Source organism: Naegleria lovaniensis, assembly GCF_003324165.1.
Source record: "Naegleria lovaniensis strain ATCC 30569 chromosome Unknown tig010, whole genome shotgun sequence".
In the NCBI taxonomy this organism is placed as follows: Eukaryota; Heterolobosea; class Eutetramitea; order Acrasida; family Naegleriidae; genus Naegleria; species Naegleria lovaniensis.
In genome coordinates, this window is record NW_025407832.1 from 189,306 (window position 1) to 202,830 (window position 13,525).

Genomic DNA, 13,525 nt, shown 5'->3' on the forward strand with positions numbered 1-13,525 from the left:
CATAATCATCGATATTTGTGATTTGATATCAAGCACCACAACCACAATCTACTCTCTTCGTGTTGTTGATAATCAGCGTTGGGCAAGGCAGCAACAAACTGGAATATTCCGATTCACTCAAACATTCTCATCATTCTTCTCGGAGAGAGTACCATTGTTATCCACGTCTGATATCCATAATCCTTCGTTGCAAGAGCGATTCAATTTGGTTGCGTATTTCTTGGCTTGGAGTCCAATCATCATCACATTGCTTTCTGTTTACGTATCAAACTAGTGGAAAAACTGTCTTTACTGATTACAAGGAATTTATCATCATCATTTCGAACAAACTTGTTGTTCGGCATATCATCATTATTAATTTTATTTCTTTCGTAGCATTATCATCATCATGTCGTCAAAGGAAATTAAAACCGACCCAAAGGGAAGATATTCAAAGAAAGAACTTTTAGGCTCTGGTGCCTTCAAAACGGTGTAAGTTATTATTGGGTGATCATAAAATCCATCTAATCATCACGGAATATATTAAAATCCTCAAATTTCATCATCATCATCTTTTGATTAAAACCTTTGTAGTTACCGTGCCTATGATACTGAGGAGGGTATTGAAGTTGCATGGAACCAAATCAAACTCACTGGTGTTGCTCTATCTCAAAAGAAGAAAATGTTGCAGGAAATTTCAATTCTTGGACAGGTGAAACACCCATCCATCATGGAAATTTATGACTCATGGGAAACTGATGACGGTGAATATTTGATATTTATCACTGAGTTGATGAGCTCTGGTACACTCAAAGAGTAAGTACAGATATCATTGTTTTGATCATGTCAATTTCATCATTGTTACTTAAAGTTTCATTCGCAATTCTAAAAAAGTGAGACTTAGAAACATCAAAAAGTGGTGTAAACAAATTCTTGAGGGTTTGAAATATTTACACTCGATATCAATAATTCACAGAGATCTAAAATGTGACAATATTTTCATGAATGGCAGCAGAGGTGAAGTGAAAATTGGAGATTTGGGTCTGTCTGTGAGCATGAAAGATAAAAAATTTGCTACTTCTGTGAATGGAACGCCAGAATTTATGGCACCAGAATTATATGAAGAATGTTATAATGAAAAAGTAGATATTTATGCATTTGGCTTGTGTGTTTTGGAAATGGTTACTGGTGAATATCCATATTGCGAATGTAACAGCATTGCTCAAGTATACAGAAGAGTTACATCAGGCGTTAAACCTGAGGGTATTGAAAAAGTCAAAGATCATGATGTCAAGGAATTTATTAACTTGTGCATTTGCCATAAAGATATACGGCCGAGTGCTGCAGAATTGATGGAACATCCTTTCATGACAGATAATAGAAATAATGACACTGTATTTTACTTTGGGCATGAAGAAGAGAGCAATGATGTTAGTGACGAATCTGATGAAGAATTAGAGGATGTCAGAGTGGTTCTTGGAAATGACTCCACAAATGACAAGTACTCTGTAAACACCAAATTATATATTAAGATAGAAGGAAGTAAGAAGTATAAGGAAATCAAATTTCCATTCAATTTACGAAAGGATACACCCAGAGATGTCGCCAGAGAAATGGTCAATGAACTCTCCCTGACAGAGTCATTTGTTGATTCCATTTCGACAGCATTGGCAGAATGTTTGACAAAAGCAAAGCTAAAATTTTTGACAACAAAAGCAAGTGCAGACAGTACAACATCACCCTCCAATTCAGAAACATCAGGATCGATATCATCTGTCTCGGAGTTGTCCAAAGACACAAACACCAACATTTCAGCTTCCACCTCTTCAACTACCCATGTTGATAATTTAATTCTTATTGACTCTCCAAGCACTCCTATGAAGTCGAATGACACAAAATCAACCCCAGTGAAGGAAATGGAAATTATTAACCTTGCAAGCCCCGCTCCAATTTCACCATTCAATGGCCCAGTAATTACCAATAATTTAACTAAGGAAACTACATCAGTAGTACCAATACAATCTGACACCAAGAAACAACAACAAGCATCATCACCAAAGAGCACAGAAATTAACTTCCTTTCTCCAAACGCATTTTCTCAGTTGGCACAACAAAATCCAGCCAATTCGAGCGGCACGAATAGCATCAAGCAACCAACTCAAACACCTGTCTCTGCCAATCCTCAAACAAATGTAAAACCACAACAACCAAATTCGACTTCAACCAAACCTCTTACCAACATTAGTCAATCAGTGTCTAAACCAAACCCTCAACCAATAAGCACAAATTCACCAGCAACTCCTACTCAAGGAGAGGTAGCAAAGCATGACAAGAGTAATCTAACGATAGAGACCAAGAAAGTTGCTGACATTACAAAGAAAAAGGATTCACCAACCAATGAGCAACGGTCGTCTCCATTATTGAGAGGCCAGCCAGGTAACACAACACAAAGTAATCCTTCTCAACAAACTCAATCAAATGGAAAGGCCATTCGTACAAGCCCAACAAGTTCCAAACCAACAACCAATTCGAAACTTCCAGAAGAATTTGAGATGCAATGGGAAGCCTTGACTCAAAAGCACTTTGAAGAAGTGATGAGTTTGAACGCAAAGCACAAGAGAGAAAAATTGGAACTTTTGAAAAAGTATGGCATTGCACCCGAGAGTATGAAAATGACCATTGGTAGTCCTGAGAATGGTAGTGCAGCAAGCATTCACAAGGATTCATTAATTGTAAATCCACATTGCATGACAAATATCGGAGATAAGTTAATTTTTGACATGCAAGACAAGCTGGCAGAGGTGGTAAAGACAAACAATGAAGGATCATCCGTTATAACAGCAACAACCATTGTAAACAACTTGAAGCAAACATCTGCCAATACTTTCAAAATCAGTAGTACAAGTATTCAGACGACAACAAGCCAACCAAGCATGCCATCATCACAAGGAAAACCAACAAGCATCACAACACCAAACTCAATACCCTATCCGTGTAAAGTGCCATCGACAACGACCAATAACATAGCCTCTCAAAAGATTGGCAATACCAACAACAAGATAGAGTCGAAACAAACTGCGACCTTCCAAGACTCAGACCTTAGCTCCCTTATTAGCAAGAATTTAGAGAATTTGAGCATTACGAACTCGTCAAATTCATATGGGCCAATACAGCAGCAGCACCACCACTTAGCTCAGATATCGAGCTCCAACAATTCAAGCCCGTCAGCCGCCTCTCAATCTCCGCAACAACAATCGAACCAAGGCTCCACAAACTCAACAAAATCTTCTGAAAACAATTCAGCATCCAACAAGACCATCATATCACCTTTGAAACAGTCATCCGAGACACCAAAGCTGCCCAGCGTCACTCAGGGAGGAGGTCTCAAGAAATCAACAACATTTTCTACCAATGCTGCAGTTCTTGAACAGAGAATGAATAGAAGTTTTAGTGACCCATCTGTGGATCAAGGAGCATCTTCCACTACATCGTCGCCAACCAATACGATTTTGTCACCGTCTTCGACGCCCATATTAGATATATCATAGTAAACACGATCATCAAATTTTGAAAGAAAAGTCTAGGTCAATATTTATTTTCAGTTGCAGATCCATTACTTGGAAATCTTCACTATTTATTCAATCTCCTTAGCATTTCGAAGAATCAAATCCATTTGTGTGTGCAGTGGAGTGTTGTTTTCAAAAGCCTTAACTTGCCATGTCCTGTTAAAAAAGTTCGAAACATCATCCCCAAGAAATCATCTTCTAAAGTCTTGTGGCGATCTTGGTCTTTGATGCTGACTATTTTGATGCGTGTCAGCCGTTAACCGTTCAAGTTTACCACTAGCTTTGGCTGAGTTCTCCAGTTTTAGAGCAGCAATATATTCTTCATATCTTCGAAAATCCAAAGTTGTAAAAACTGCACACACAACAAAAAGCGAAATCATTGCCAAACCAAGATATTTACCACCCATGGACGGAGTCAAATAGGTTTTACTTCTCAATTTTTTCATCATCATGTCCATTTCTTGGTCCGAAACTCGAAGTTCGGAAACAGAATGTGCTTCTGTTCGACGTTTATCCAATACTTTTTCAGTCATTCTTCGAAACCACCATCTCGGAGTGGTCCAATAGTTTTTTGGTTGTAATTGTGTTGTGGATGGTGGTGAACCGAAAGAATTGCCCATTGCATTCGGACTTGAGGTTATTTTTTGAACAAATAATTGTTTCAGCATTTGCTTTCACTGGTTGATTGATCCTTGAAGGACGATTTCACTTGTGGAACCAAGATCAATAGTTCATGATTGCAAAAAACAATTCTTCTTCCGTGTTGTTGTAAACGAAAAAAATTAACCCATAATGGTGGCTGGAGTGGATAAGCAAGCCTTCCAACAAGCTTCGCTCTTCAATTTTAAATCCTTATACTCGTGTTTGAGTGATGCTTGTTCTTGTGTTTAAACAAGCTTCATATAGAGAAGAGTTAGATCTCTTTTTAATAATGCACGATCCGTTGTTGAAAACAAGAAAATCAAAAACAAAAAATGATGAATGCTGCAATTGACGGATCAACCTTCTCGCAACGAAGCCATTCGGATCACGAAAATAATTGTTGGAAGGAACCATTTATTGATAATGAGCTGGATGAAGCGACATATGGTGTCAAAATTATTTTAATTTATTTATTGCCCAATCAGCAGCCAATCGGAGACGACGAAATTATGGATGACGCTCATGAGCTGATCAGAAAATTGACCCAAAAGATGGGAATAGTGAAGCGAAAAGCAAAACCATTTTCCACCAATTTTGAACTCGTACATACATTTGGAAAAGCTGGAGTGTCAGGCAATGATTCACATCTGTTTAATTGCCCCTTTGACGTAAAAATATCCTATTCTCGTTCATGTATTTTAATTAGTGATTCACTTAATTCTAGAATTCAGGTTTTTGACATACACACCAAAGAATTGCGAGCATCTATTCCTAGTCCTTCTAAGTACCCACTATTTTTATGTGTGGAAGAAAATTATGATGGAAAAAACAACGACGCTCTAATATTCGGATGCGAAAAATTTGGTGTCTTCAAATATGATTTGAATGACTTGTTAGAAAAATCTAGAAATATGGAGACATGCAAAAGCATTTGGACTTCTCAAGCTTTCGTTTCTCCCCAAGGAATAGTTTTATTGAGCTCTAAAAGGTAGGTTGACTTGGAGTAGTTGGGAGGCCCAAAAATACGAGTTTAATGAATAAGCCATGTATATATTTGTGACTGGGATGAGCATAACATGAAAATTTTGAATGTAAAAACAGGAGAGCTAGTTCAAAGTATGACGGTTCAGTCTCCCTATGGAATTGATTTTAGTGATGACGGAGATATCATTATTAGTGAATTAGACCCTTCTCACAAAATTCAAATATTTCGCATGAATGACGCTCGAGATGACTGGCAATGTATTAAATCGTTTGGAAAGTATGGTCAACTGAATGGAGAATTCGATCATCCTTTTACATTGGTTTTTGATAAGGCTGCAAAACACATAATCGTGTCTGACAATTATAAAATTCAAATCTTCGAGAAAGATGGCTCGTTTCTCAAGTCTTTCGGAGGCATAACAACGAGCCAACTTTCTGCTGTTACAGGCATATGCTTGAACGAATTGACTGGGGAGTTATTGGTCTGTGATTCATTTAGCAATCGAGTTCTGATTTTCAAGTAATAATCAGAGATTCAACTCTCCATGATTCGACCGAGTGTCGAAAAGCTTTTTTTAATTTTGACAACATGAATGCACCGTTGTTCTACAATTCGATAACCTTGGAAAAGTAGTGAGTGCCACATAGCGCCATATTATTAATATCTCTTCAATAACGAAGGATAGAATAATAGAGCAGACAACCATGAAAAAATTGTGCTTTGCCTCTTCTGTTACGCCGCTGATAACCTATCCAAAAAACCACTTGGTACTTTGTGTCGGTAAAAGCACAAACAGTAGTTTCTTCTGGTACCACTGTTACACTCCTCTCAACTCTTCTCTACTCTCAAAGACGATCGGCATCAATAATCATAGTTTTCAACAACAATATTTTCATTCATCCTCCTCGAACAAGACATCCATTGATCGGCAACAAGAAACAAAAATGTCGGAAGCTTACTTCTCGGAGCATCTTCAAATCGGAGAGAATCAATTTTCATGTGTTGTTGGCGATGGAAATTTACAATCTTCAAGCAAGGCTATTTTAGAATTTGACAAGAAGAAGGTTCATGTCCATGGCCAAACCATGGGAGAGGATGAATTCGGAAAGAAGTTTTCGTTTGTTGTACACGAGTTTTATCATATTGAAATTCCCGACTCGTGTCGTGGCAAAGGAGTTGCAATGCCGTTTGCAAAGGCTTGCTTTGATTATGCCAAACAACACGGATGGAAAGTAAAAGTGACTTGTCCTTATTTGAGAGAAAAGTTTTTAGGACAATACAGAGAAAAATATAGAGATATTCTATATGGAGAGTAGAATGTGCCACACAGATGAAAACATTATTGGATTTTGTAAATAGTTTAATTACCAAATAATATTGTAAATTAATATTTTAATTTCAAATGATAGTTTACACTGTTAATTGTAAAATTCAATGAATGAATTTGGACTCTTTCAAGGACATTCTCATGTGCGTTATCGGGGTGTCGTCTCGGTCAATTTGTATTTGAAGTTGCAGAATTTAGGAGACCGATGATCTCGAAAAATCAGAATATGTGATTGGAAAAGACATTTGGCACACCGATTCAAAGAAAAAATCCTAACATGCAATTCACAGTACTGACACCATTGGGAGAATCTTTCAATTCTCACTCCAACACTCTGGATGAATTGACTCGTGAAATTGAAAGTAGACTTGCTTATCATGTGAAAAATCAAAATCTCGTCGTTCTTTCTTCAGCAAGAAGCAATCCTGATTCGTCTTTACTCAGAAACAGAAGACAACATAGTCTTGCTGCTGCAACGACAGATGTGGTCACTAATGCACAAGATGATGGCATTCAAACGATCAACAACCATCCACCCAATGAGGCAACTGTCACCACTCAAGTCATTTTGAATCCTACTTGGTATCCTTGCTTTATGGAGGCTTACTTTTCTCTTGTGGGTTCCGTTGTTAAGATTATCTATCTCAACATGAAACAAAGAGGGACTACAAATTCTCTTTTTCGCAAATTGATGGCTCTTGCTGAAATGCCAGCTGTCATATGGATGACTCGCAAGATTTTACTTCCCATACTTTCCAGCATTTTGGTCCTTCTCATTGGAAGTTGCATCATGGGCATTTGTGCTCAAATCTCAATTACTCTTCCTCCTTCCGTCAGCACTGTTCCAATCACTGGTCAAACTTTTGCAGTTTTATGGCTTGGCTCCTTAACTGGTTTCATTCTCGCTCCACTGTCTGTCATGTTATATCTCTTTTGTGGAAGTGTGTTACAAATTCCATGGTTTTCGAATCAGAGTTCTGGAGTACAAGTATTGTTTGAATCTTCTTCGAGTGGTTTTTTAATTGGATTTGTATTCAGTGCTTTGGTTTGTGGATTTTGTTGTTCTCGTTTGGCATCTGACAGAACTATCTTGATGAATCTTTTAATGTTGGCTCTCTCCAATTGTGTGACCTTTGTCTTTGGATGTTTATGGCTTGCGTATGGAACTCCAAATCTTGGTCTCTCAGTAAGTATCAAGAAGGGTCTCGTTCCATTCCTTCCTGGAGAAATTGTGAAAATTGTGTTGGTCCTTGTCATGGTTCGACTGTCATGGTATGTGTTATATTTTGTTAGAGGAAAGGTGTTGAAAATTCTAGAAGAGAAGGAGAGTGAAGTGAGTTCAACGTTGAGTAGTGAGAGAGAAATAATGACACCTGTTCAAGTTTCGAATAGGAATAGTGGTACTCGTGAAGATGTAGTACAGGAAGAGGACGATGATGAAGATAATCGATGTGTGTCCACTTCATCGTCCATCTCACATGTTTAACATTCAAACAACATGGGTCCATAATAAAAGATTTAACATAGTTGTCTGAACTGTGATATTCGTGGAGAGACATTAGTTCATCTTAATGCGAATTAGACGGCTAGTATTCAACTTGTTTCGATTCGAAATTTTGGGCTCTTTGATTGTGGAGGCATCACGACTATCTTGTAAAAAAGAGTTCAAATGGACGTATGAACGAAATTTCAAAAGTTTACTTCTTTTACATCAAAAATGTAATGACACAAATCAACAACACAGACAACGACCACACGACTTGAAGACCGCTGGTTGCAGCACTCCAACAATCCGTAGTTGGTAAGGCATCACACAATCGTGCTGCTCCAGTTTTACATGTGTCAGCCAATTTCACACAAGCACTTTTACAAAGTTTAACTTCCATGGTCGTTGTGTCAATATATTTTTGATTTTTAGGATCACACAAGGAGCATGCCATCTCTTTCGCTACATCAACACAAGCTCCCCCAACAATATCGAAAATTGAAACACTGTCTTTAATACGAACATCATCAGCCAAAGTGCAGCAAGAAGGAGAACTTCCCAAACCTGAACAGAAATTACAATTAGAACATGGAGTAGGAGAGAAAGGAGCGTTCTTTTTGTTTAGACATTGTTGAGCATGAACAGTGTTAAGGGTCATGGCGAATAGGAAGAAACAAAACACTAATGAAAGATGTACAGAAAAAGCAGAGAAACGTTTGGCCATTTGAGGTGTAGAGATGTTTTTTAAAATGTCAAGAATGGGGAGGGCCATGATATTTTCAAGACATGCTTTTATTGGATTTTGGAATGAGATGTCGAAAGAGCGACAACCCTTTCCGATACACACTCTGGAACGATTCGACTTGTGAAGTTTGGTTCGAAAATGACATGTCATTTGGAGATTACAATGCCATAAGAATTTAATGAGATGAATAAAAGTAGAATGCTTGTGCGATACTTAATTTCGAAATGCTGTAGAGAACAATGACATCGATTCCAATTTGGATTCTAAGGACTGTATTCATTGTAATTGAACACCAATTTTACGTTTACGCTCTCACTCTCACTCCAGTAGTAGTAATTCAACAACCTAGAGTTTTCAAACTCTCTCCTTACAGAATCTCACTCTTGACAACTTATGACCTTCATGACCAACTGTAAACTAGAAGAATATAGAGTATCAGTGAGAGATAATGAAAGAAACTTAAATACATTTATTATTCATGTTCATCATCATCATAAAGAATTCAATCTTGATCACCATTCGAAATTTCTCCGTCGCTCGCTTACAAAAAAAAATGAGTGGAAAGTTTGGCCCTCAGCCCGTGTTGTGGGTGAAAAAGACGTCTAATACAGCATCTGTACCATCGTCGCAGGAGAGTGGGTCATCATCCAGTGATAATAATAATGAATCAAGTGTTACCTCACCGGTTCATACGACATCAAATTCCGAATCATCATCAATCCATACTACATCTCCTCCGATGAATACAAATGTACCAGCTGTGTCTTCACCACCAACCTCTCCATCGTCAACAACAACATTGAGTAAAAGTAATAAGCCTTCTACTTCATCAGCTGAGGTTAGCACAACAACAGGATCAGGTAGTACTACAGCACAGCCACAGAAAAAACAAGGCAACAAGAAGGCACAACATCCGAAAGCCTCAGCGACCAACAGTAATACAGCAGCTGCTTCAATATCTCAAAGTCATGTTAGCAATAGCAATGAGCAACATTATGGAAGTCTTGTCAAAAACAAAACAAAGACAATCATTCGGAATATTCCATACAATTTCACGGAAGAGGATTTTATTGGTAAATGTGTGCCTCGATCTTTTCTAGTGGAGAAGACAACGACTAGTGGTGATAATTCGAGCATTTCGGGAACGAAAATTATTTATGACCCAAAGAAAATTAATTGGAGCGATTTTCATTGTGGCTACAAAACTACCACACAAGTCTTTCCAAGCATTGCTTATTTAAACTTTGCAACTGTTAATTTATTACATCAATTTAGAAATGAATTTATGGAATTGACCAAAAATTCATCACAAATTTCAACTCTTCAATCGGTACCATTGAACAAAGACGACGAGGATGAAGATGCCACGCCTTCACTACCAAATACTAGCAGCTCTACAACCAATTCTTCTATTTGGAGAGAGACTACAATGACTATGGAATATTGTCCTCTTCAAATGGTACCAAAACCAAAAAAGAAAGATCCAAGAGATGGCACGATATTCAAGGATGAACACTATTTGAAATTTTTGGAACAGTTGAAGCAACCAAAAGAGCTTACTCTTCAACCGCTCAGTCTAGATAACAGCTCAACTACCAGTGGACTAGGTCTTGATGCAGGAGATAGCCATTCTGAAGGAAGCTCTTCAAGCAAAAAGTCGTCTACGAACGTTCCTTTGGCTCTGGGTGGCGTTGGATCTTCAGCCTATTACGACAAAAAGAGTGATGAGCCCATTATCACGCCACTGTTAAAAGAGTTGCTTGAAAAAAAGAGCAAAAAGCAAGCAAACTCAGGACAGCGAGCCAAACGAGGAGGAAAAACTTCTCAGTACAAAAGAAAATATTAGTAACGAGGCAACAATCATCATTGGACTTTGTTTAAGTTGGCTTACAACCAGTCACAAAAGCGTGACGTAAGGGTGAGCTCTGGTGTTAATTGGCATCACGTCCTGTTGAGCGGAGTAGGAATAACGACCGGTAATTCGTTAAACATTCCGGAAAGTGTGGTGGACTGAGCTCAAATGTTCGTTTCTGTCATGGTACATTAAGTAAAATAATTTAATTGAGGTAAAACTGTTTGACATCATTTTGATCATAACGAACGCCACATTTTGGACATTTCCTGTTTCTTGTTTTGATATTCAAGTTGACACACTCCTTGCAAAAAGTATGGAAACACCTGCAAATGACATGATCCACTTCTCTGTCATTACATTGTGTGCAAGTAATCTTTCTCTTGAAATAATCATCTGTACTAGCGCTTGCGATTTCGGCCTCTTTCTTTCGTTGTTTCTCTTCGTTTAGCCTCTTTATGGCAAGAGATTGTTTGTTACATTCATTTTCTTTCTTCTCCAAGTCCTGTATCAGTTGTGTATTTTTGGTTTTCAGAAGCTCTATTTCGGAGTGCAGAGAAGGTACTGCCAATTTGTAATGATCTAGAACCTGTCGTTGTTGATCCAACGTTTTCCTATATATAATCTCTTCCAGTTTTTGTTTTTCTATAAACTCGCTCAGCGCTGATTTTTCAAGGGCTAACGACTGAATCCTTTCCTCCTGTTGCTTCTTTGCTCGCTCAAGCTCAGTACAGGTTTCTGAAATCTTTTTCAAATCATCCTTGACAGATTCCATGATTTTTTCCATTTTTGCCTTCTCTTTCATGGATTCTAATCGTTGCTCTTCAGCTCGGTCAACCCTTTTAGTCACTTCATCCTTTTCTTGTTGAAGCTTTTCATAGGCTTGAATAGTGTCGTTCAGTGAAGCCTCAAACATTTCACTTTGCTCTTTCCATTTGATAATTTCTGACTTCAAAAACGATGGATCTTCTTCCGAGGTTGAAGTGCTTTCTTTGCTAGCTCCTTCTGAAGTAGAGGCGCTTTCTTTGGATGCTTCAGATGAAATTTGCTTTGCCAATTCCTCATTTCGCTTCTTGTACATGTTCAGCTGTCGAATAATTTCTTCCTTATCTTGTTTATAAACTTTGGCCTCTTCTGCAGCTTGTTTAGCCTTTTCATATCGATACTTTAACTTGTTGTATTTTTCAACTTGTTCCTTCTTCTTTTGGAGAAGCTGTTCGTTTTGTTTTAGTAGAGAATTTTCTGATTTTTCCCTATTAAGCTTCTCTATGGTATCTTTGAGTTGTTTGTTTTCGTTTTTAACTTCTACAAAGTCTTGTTTCATCTTTTCCTTGAAACTATTGTAGGTATCTTCTAAATTCTTGAGATTCAATTTGTTTCTCTCTACTTCAGCATTATACTTCTCGTAATGTGCTTCCAATCTTAACTTCTCTTTCTGGAGAGAGTCCTTGTAAAAATCAATCTCTAATGTTAAATTTTTAATCTTAGATTCAAGCTCTTCAACTTTAGCTTTGAGTTCCTCATTCAGCGCATTGGCTCTGCTGTATCTTTGAACGTATTCGTTAATTTCTTCCTCTCTTTGAGCAATAAGCAGCTTAGTATCGTCTTGTGGTAAATTATCAAAACTAGTTGAGGGGAAAATTTTCGTTGGAGATGTAAAAGGGGAAATTGGGGTAGCTAAAGGAGTGGATGTTAATAATTCTTCTTTCTCATAGGAAAGCTTCTCTATTTTGTTTTTGGTGCTTTTTAAATCTTCTTCCTTATCTTCAACTTGCTGTTTGAGAGTCGTTATTAATTGTTCAGATTGTTGTAATCGTTCATTCAAGGCGTTATAGTCATCTTTCATTTCTCTGTACTGTGAGTTTAGTTTTCGAAGCCCTTCTTCCAGCTGCTTTTCATTGTTGGTTGATTTTTCTTCCTTCAAAACATCAATTGCATGTACTATTCGCGATAGTATCGATCTAAACCGTTCAAACAATTGATTTATAGATTCTTCATCCACACTTGTGTCATAAACTTTAGCAAAAACATCTTCACCTACCCTCCCGTTTGGAACTGCAGGTAATCTAGAGAGTTGTAACGTTACATCCTCGATCATCTTGAATTTTTGAAAATAATTCATTTATCCATTAATTTCACAACATCTTTCTCGGACACTTACATGATTAAATTGTCTTAAAAGTCTAGCCATGTTTGAATGAGCAATATCACGTTGTCTTGCAGATTCTGCAGCTTCTTTGTGATACTGATCGTTCAACCTTGTCAGCTCCTTATTTTTCAATAAAAGTCGCTTTCGTTGCTCGTTCACAAGTTTTAAATCATGCTAAAATAGATTAAATGTTATACTTGTATCACCAAATGCAAAGAACATACAATTTCCTGATCTGAAAATTTAGTTTTTTTGGTAGGAGGAGAGATTGGAAGATCGTTGGATGGTGAGCCGAAGGTAGGCATTGAAGATGACAATGTGGAGAGTGTCGGAGTGAAAGACCCACTTACAGTACTGGTTGGAGTTGTTTCTGTGGGTGTTTGTGGCTGGAGGTTTGATGTATTGATTTGAAGAGTGTTGCTTCCGTTTGTCTTGGGACTTCCTCCTTGATTGATTTCATCTTGCTTTCGTTTTCGGATATCCTTCTCTTTTAGTTTGTACATGTTGGTGTTATAATGGTTCGGATTTGATGCTTTCCAATTTCACCTTGTTAATGATTGTAGTAGGCTCTAAAAGTGAGAAATGTTGTGGAGTGGGTGTGTGGATAACAGAGAGCAATCAAAAACCAATGATAATATTTGAATAATGACAATAGTATCAATGGTAGCACCGTGTTATGTGTTTTCAACCGTTAAACCGAAATAGAAATTATTATTGGTGATGGTGATGATATCCAACAATAATAAAATTCTGATTCGCAAGTTACGGGTTTGATAACAACAAGGCACCTTCTT

The 13,525-nt window shown here is 37.6% G+C and overlaps 8 protein-coding genes across 8 annotated transcripts; 5 read left to right on the top strand and 3 right to left on the bottom strand.

Moving 5' to 3' along the window:
* Positions 1 to 388: 388 nt before the first annotated feature.
* Positions 389 to 3,527, top strand: C9374_000481 (uncharacterized protein; the record flags this gene model as incomplete). Its single annotated transcript, XM_044694490.1, has 3 exons — positions 389 to 471; positions 574 to 795; positions 851 to 3,527. The coding sequence occupies 3 exons, from the start codon at positions 389 to 391 to the stop codon at positions 3,525 to 3,527; spliced, it is 2,982 nt and encodes a 993-aa protein (XP_044552309.1).
* A 209-nt stretch (positions 3,528 to 3,736) lies between these two features.
* On the bottom strand, positions 3,737 to 4,213 carry C9374_000482 (uncharacterized protein; the record flags this gene model as incomplete). Its single annotated transcript, XM_044694501.1, has 1 exon — positions 3,737 to 4,213. One exon carries the CDS (start codon positions 4,211 to 4,213, stop codon positions 3,737 to 3,739), a length of 477 nt encoding a protein of 158 aa, XP_044552310.1.
* A 306-nt stretch (positions 4,214 to 4,519) lies between these two features.
* On the top strand, positions 4,520 to 5,695 carry C9374_000483 (uncharacterized protein; the record flags this gene model as incomplete). The annotated part of the gene is made up of 2 exons (XM_044694512.1): positions 4,520 to 5,175; positions 5,230 to 5,695. 2 exons carry the CDS (start codon positions 4,520 to 4,522, stop codon positions 5,693 to 5,695), a joined length of 1,122 nt encoding a protein of 373 aa, XP_044552311.1.
* A 421-nt stretch (positions 5,696 to 6,116) lies between these two features.
* Positions 6,117 to 6,488, top strand: C9374_000484 (uncharacterized protein; the record flags this gene model as incomplete). Its single annotated transcript, XM_044694523.1, has 1 exon — positions 6,117 to 6,488. One exon carries the CDS (start codon positions 6,117 to 6,119, stop codon positions 6,486 to 6,488), a length of 372 nt encoding a protein of 123 aa, XP_044552312.1.
* Positions 6,489 to 6,776: 288 nt separating this feature from the next.
* Positions 6,777 to 7,985, top strand: C9374_000485 (uncharacterized protein; the record flags this gene model as incomplete). The annotated part of the gene is made up of 1 exon (XM_044694534.1): positions 6,777 to 7,985. One exon carries the CDS (start codon positions 6,777 to 6,779, stop codon positions 7,983 to 7,985), a length of 1,209 nt encoding a protein of 402 aa, XP_044552313.1.
* A 220-nt stretch (positions 7,986 to 8,205) lies between these two features.
* On the bottom strand, positions 8,206 to 8,709 carry C9374_000486 (uncharacterized protein; the record flags this gene model as incomplete). Its single annotated transcript, XM_044694545.1, has 1 exon — positions 8,206 to 8,709. One exon carries the CDS (start codon positions 8,707 to 8,709, stop codon positions 8,206 to 8,208), a length of 504 nt encoding a protein of 167 aa, XP_044552314.1.
* Positions 8,710 to 9,283: 574 nt separating this feature from the next.
* C9374_000487 (uncharacterized protein) lies at positions 9,284 to 10,576 on the top strand (the record flags this gene model as incomplete). The annotated part of the gene is made up of 1 exon (XM_044694556.1): positions 9,284 to 10,576. One exon carries the CDS (start codon positions 9,284 to 9,286, stop codon positions 10,574 to 10,576), a length of 1,293 nt encoding a protein of 430 aa, XP_044552315.1.
* A 211-nt stretch (positions 10,577 to 10,787) lies between these two features.
* Positions 10,788 to 13,234, bottom strand: C9374_000488 (uncharacterized protein; the record flags this gene model as incomplete). The annotated part of the gene is made up of 3 exons (XM_044694567.1): positions 10,788 to 12,680; positions 12,744 to 12,905; positions 12,956 to 13,234. 3 exons carry the CDS (start codon positions 13,232 to 13,234, stop codon positions 10,788 to 10,790), a joined length of 2,334 nt encoding a protein of 777 aa, XP_044552316.1.
* Between the last annotated feature and the right edge of the window lie 291 nt (positions 13,235 to 13,525).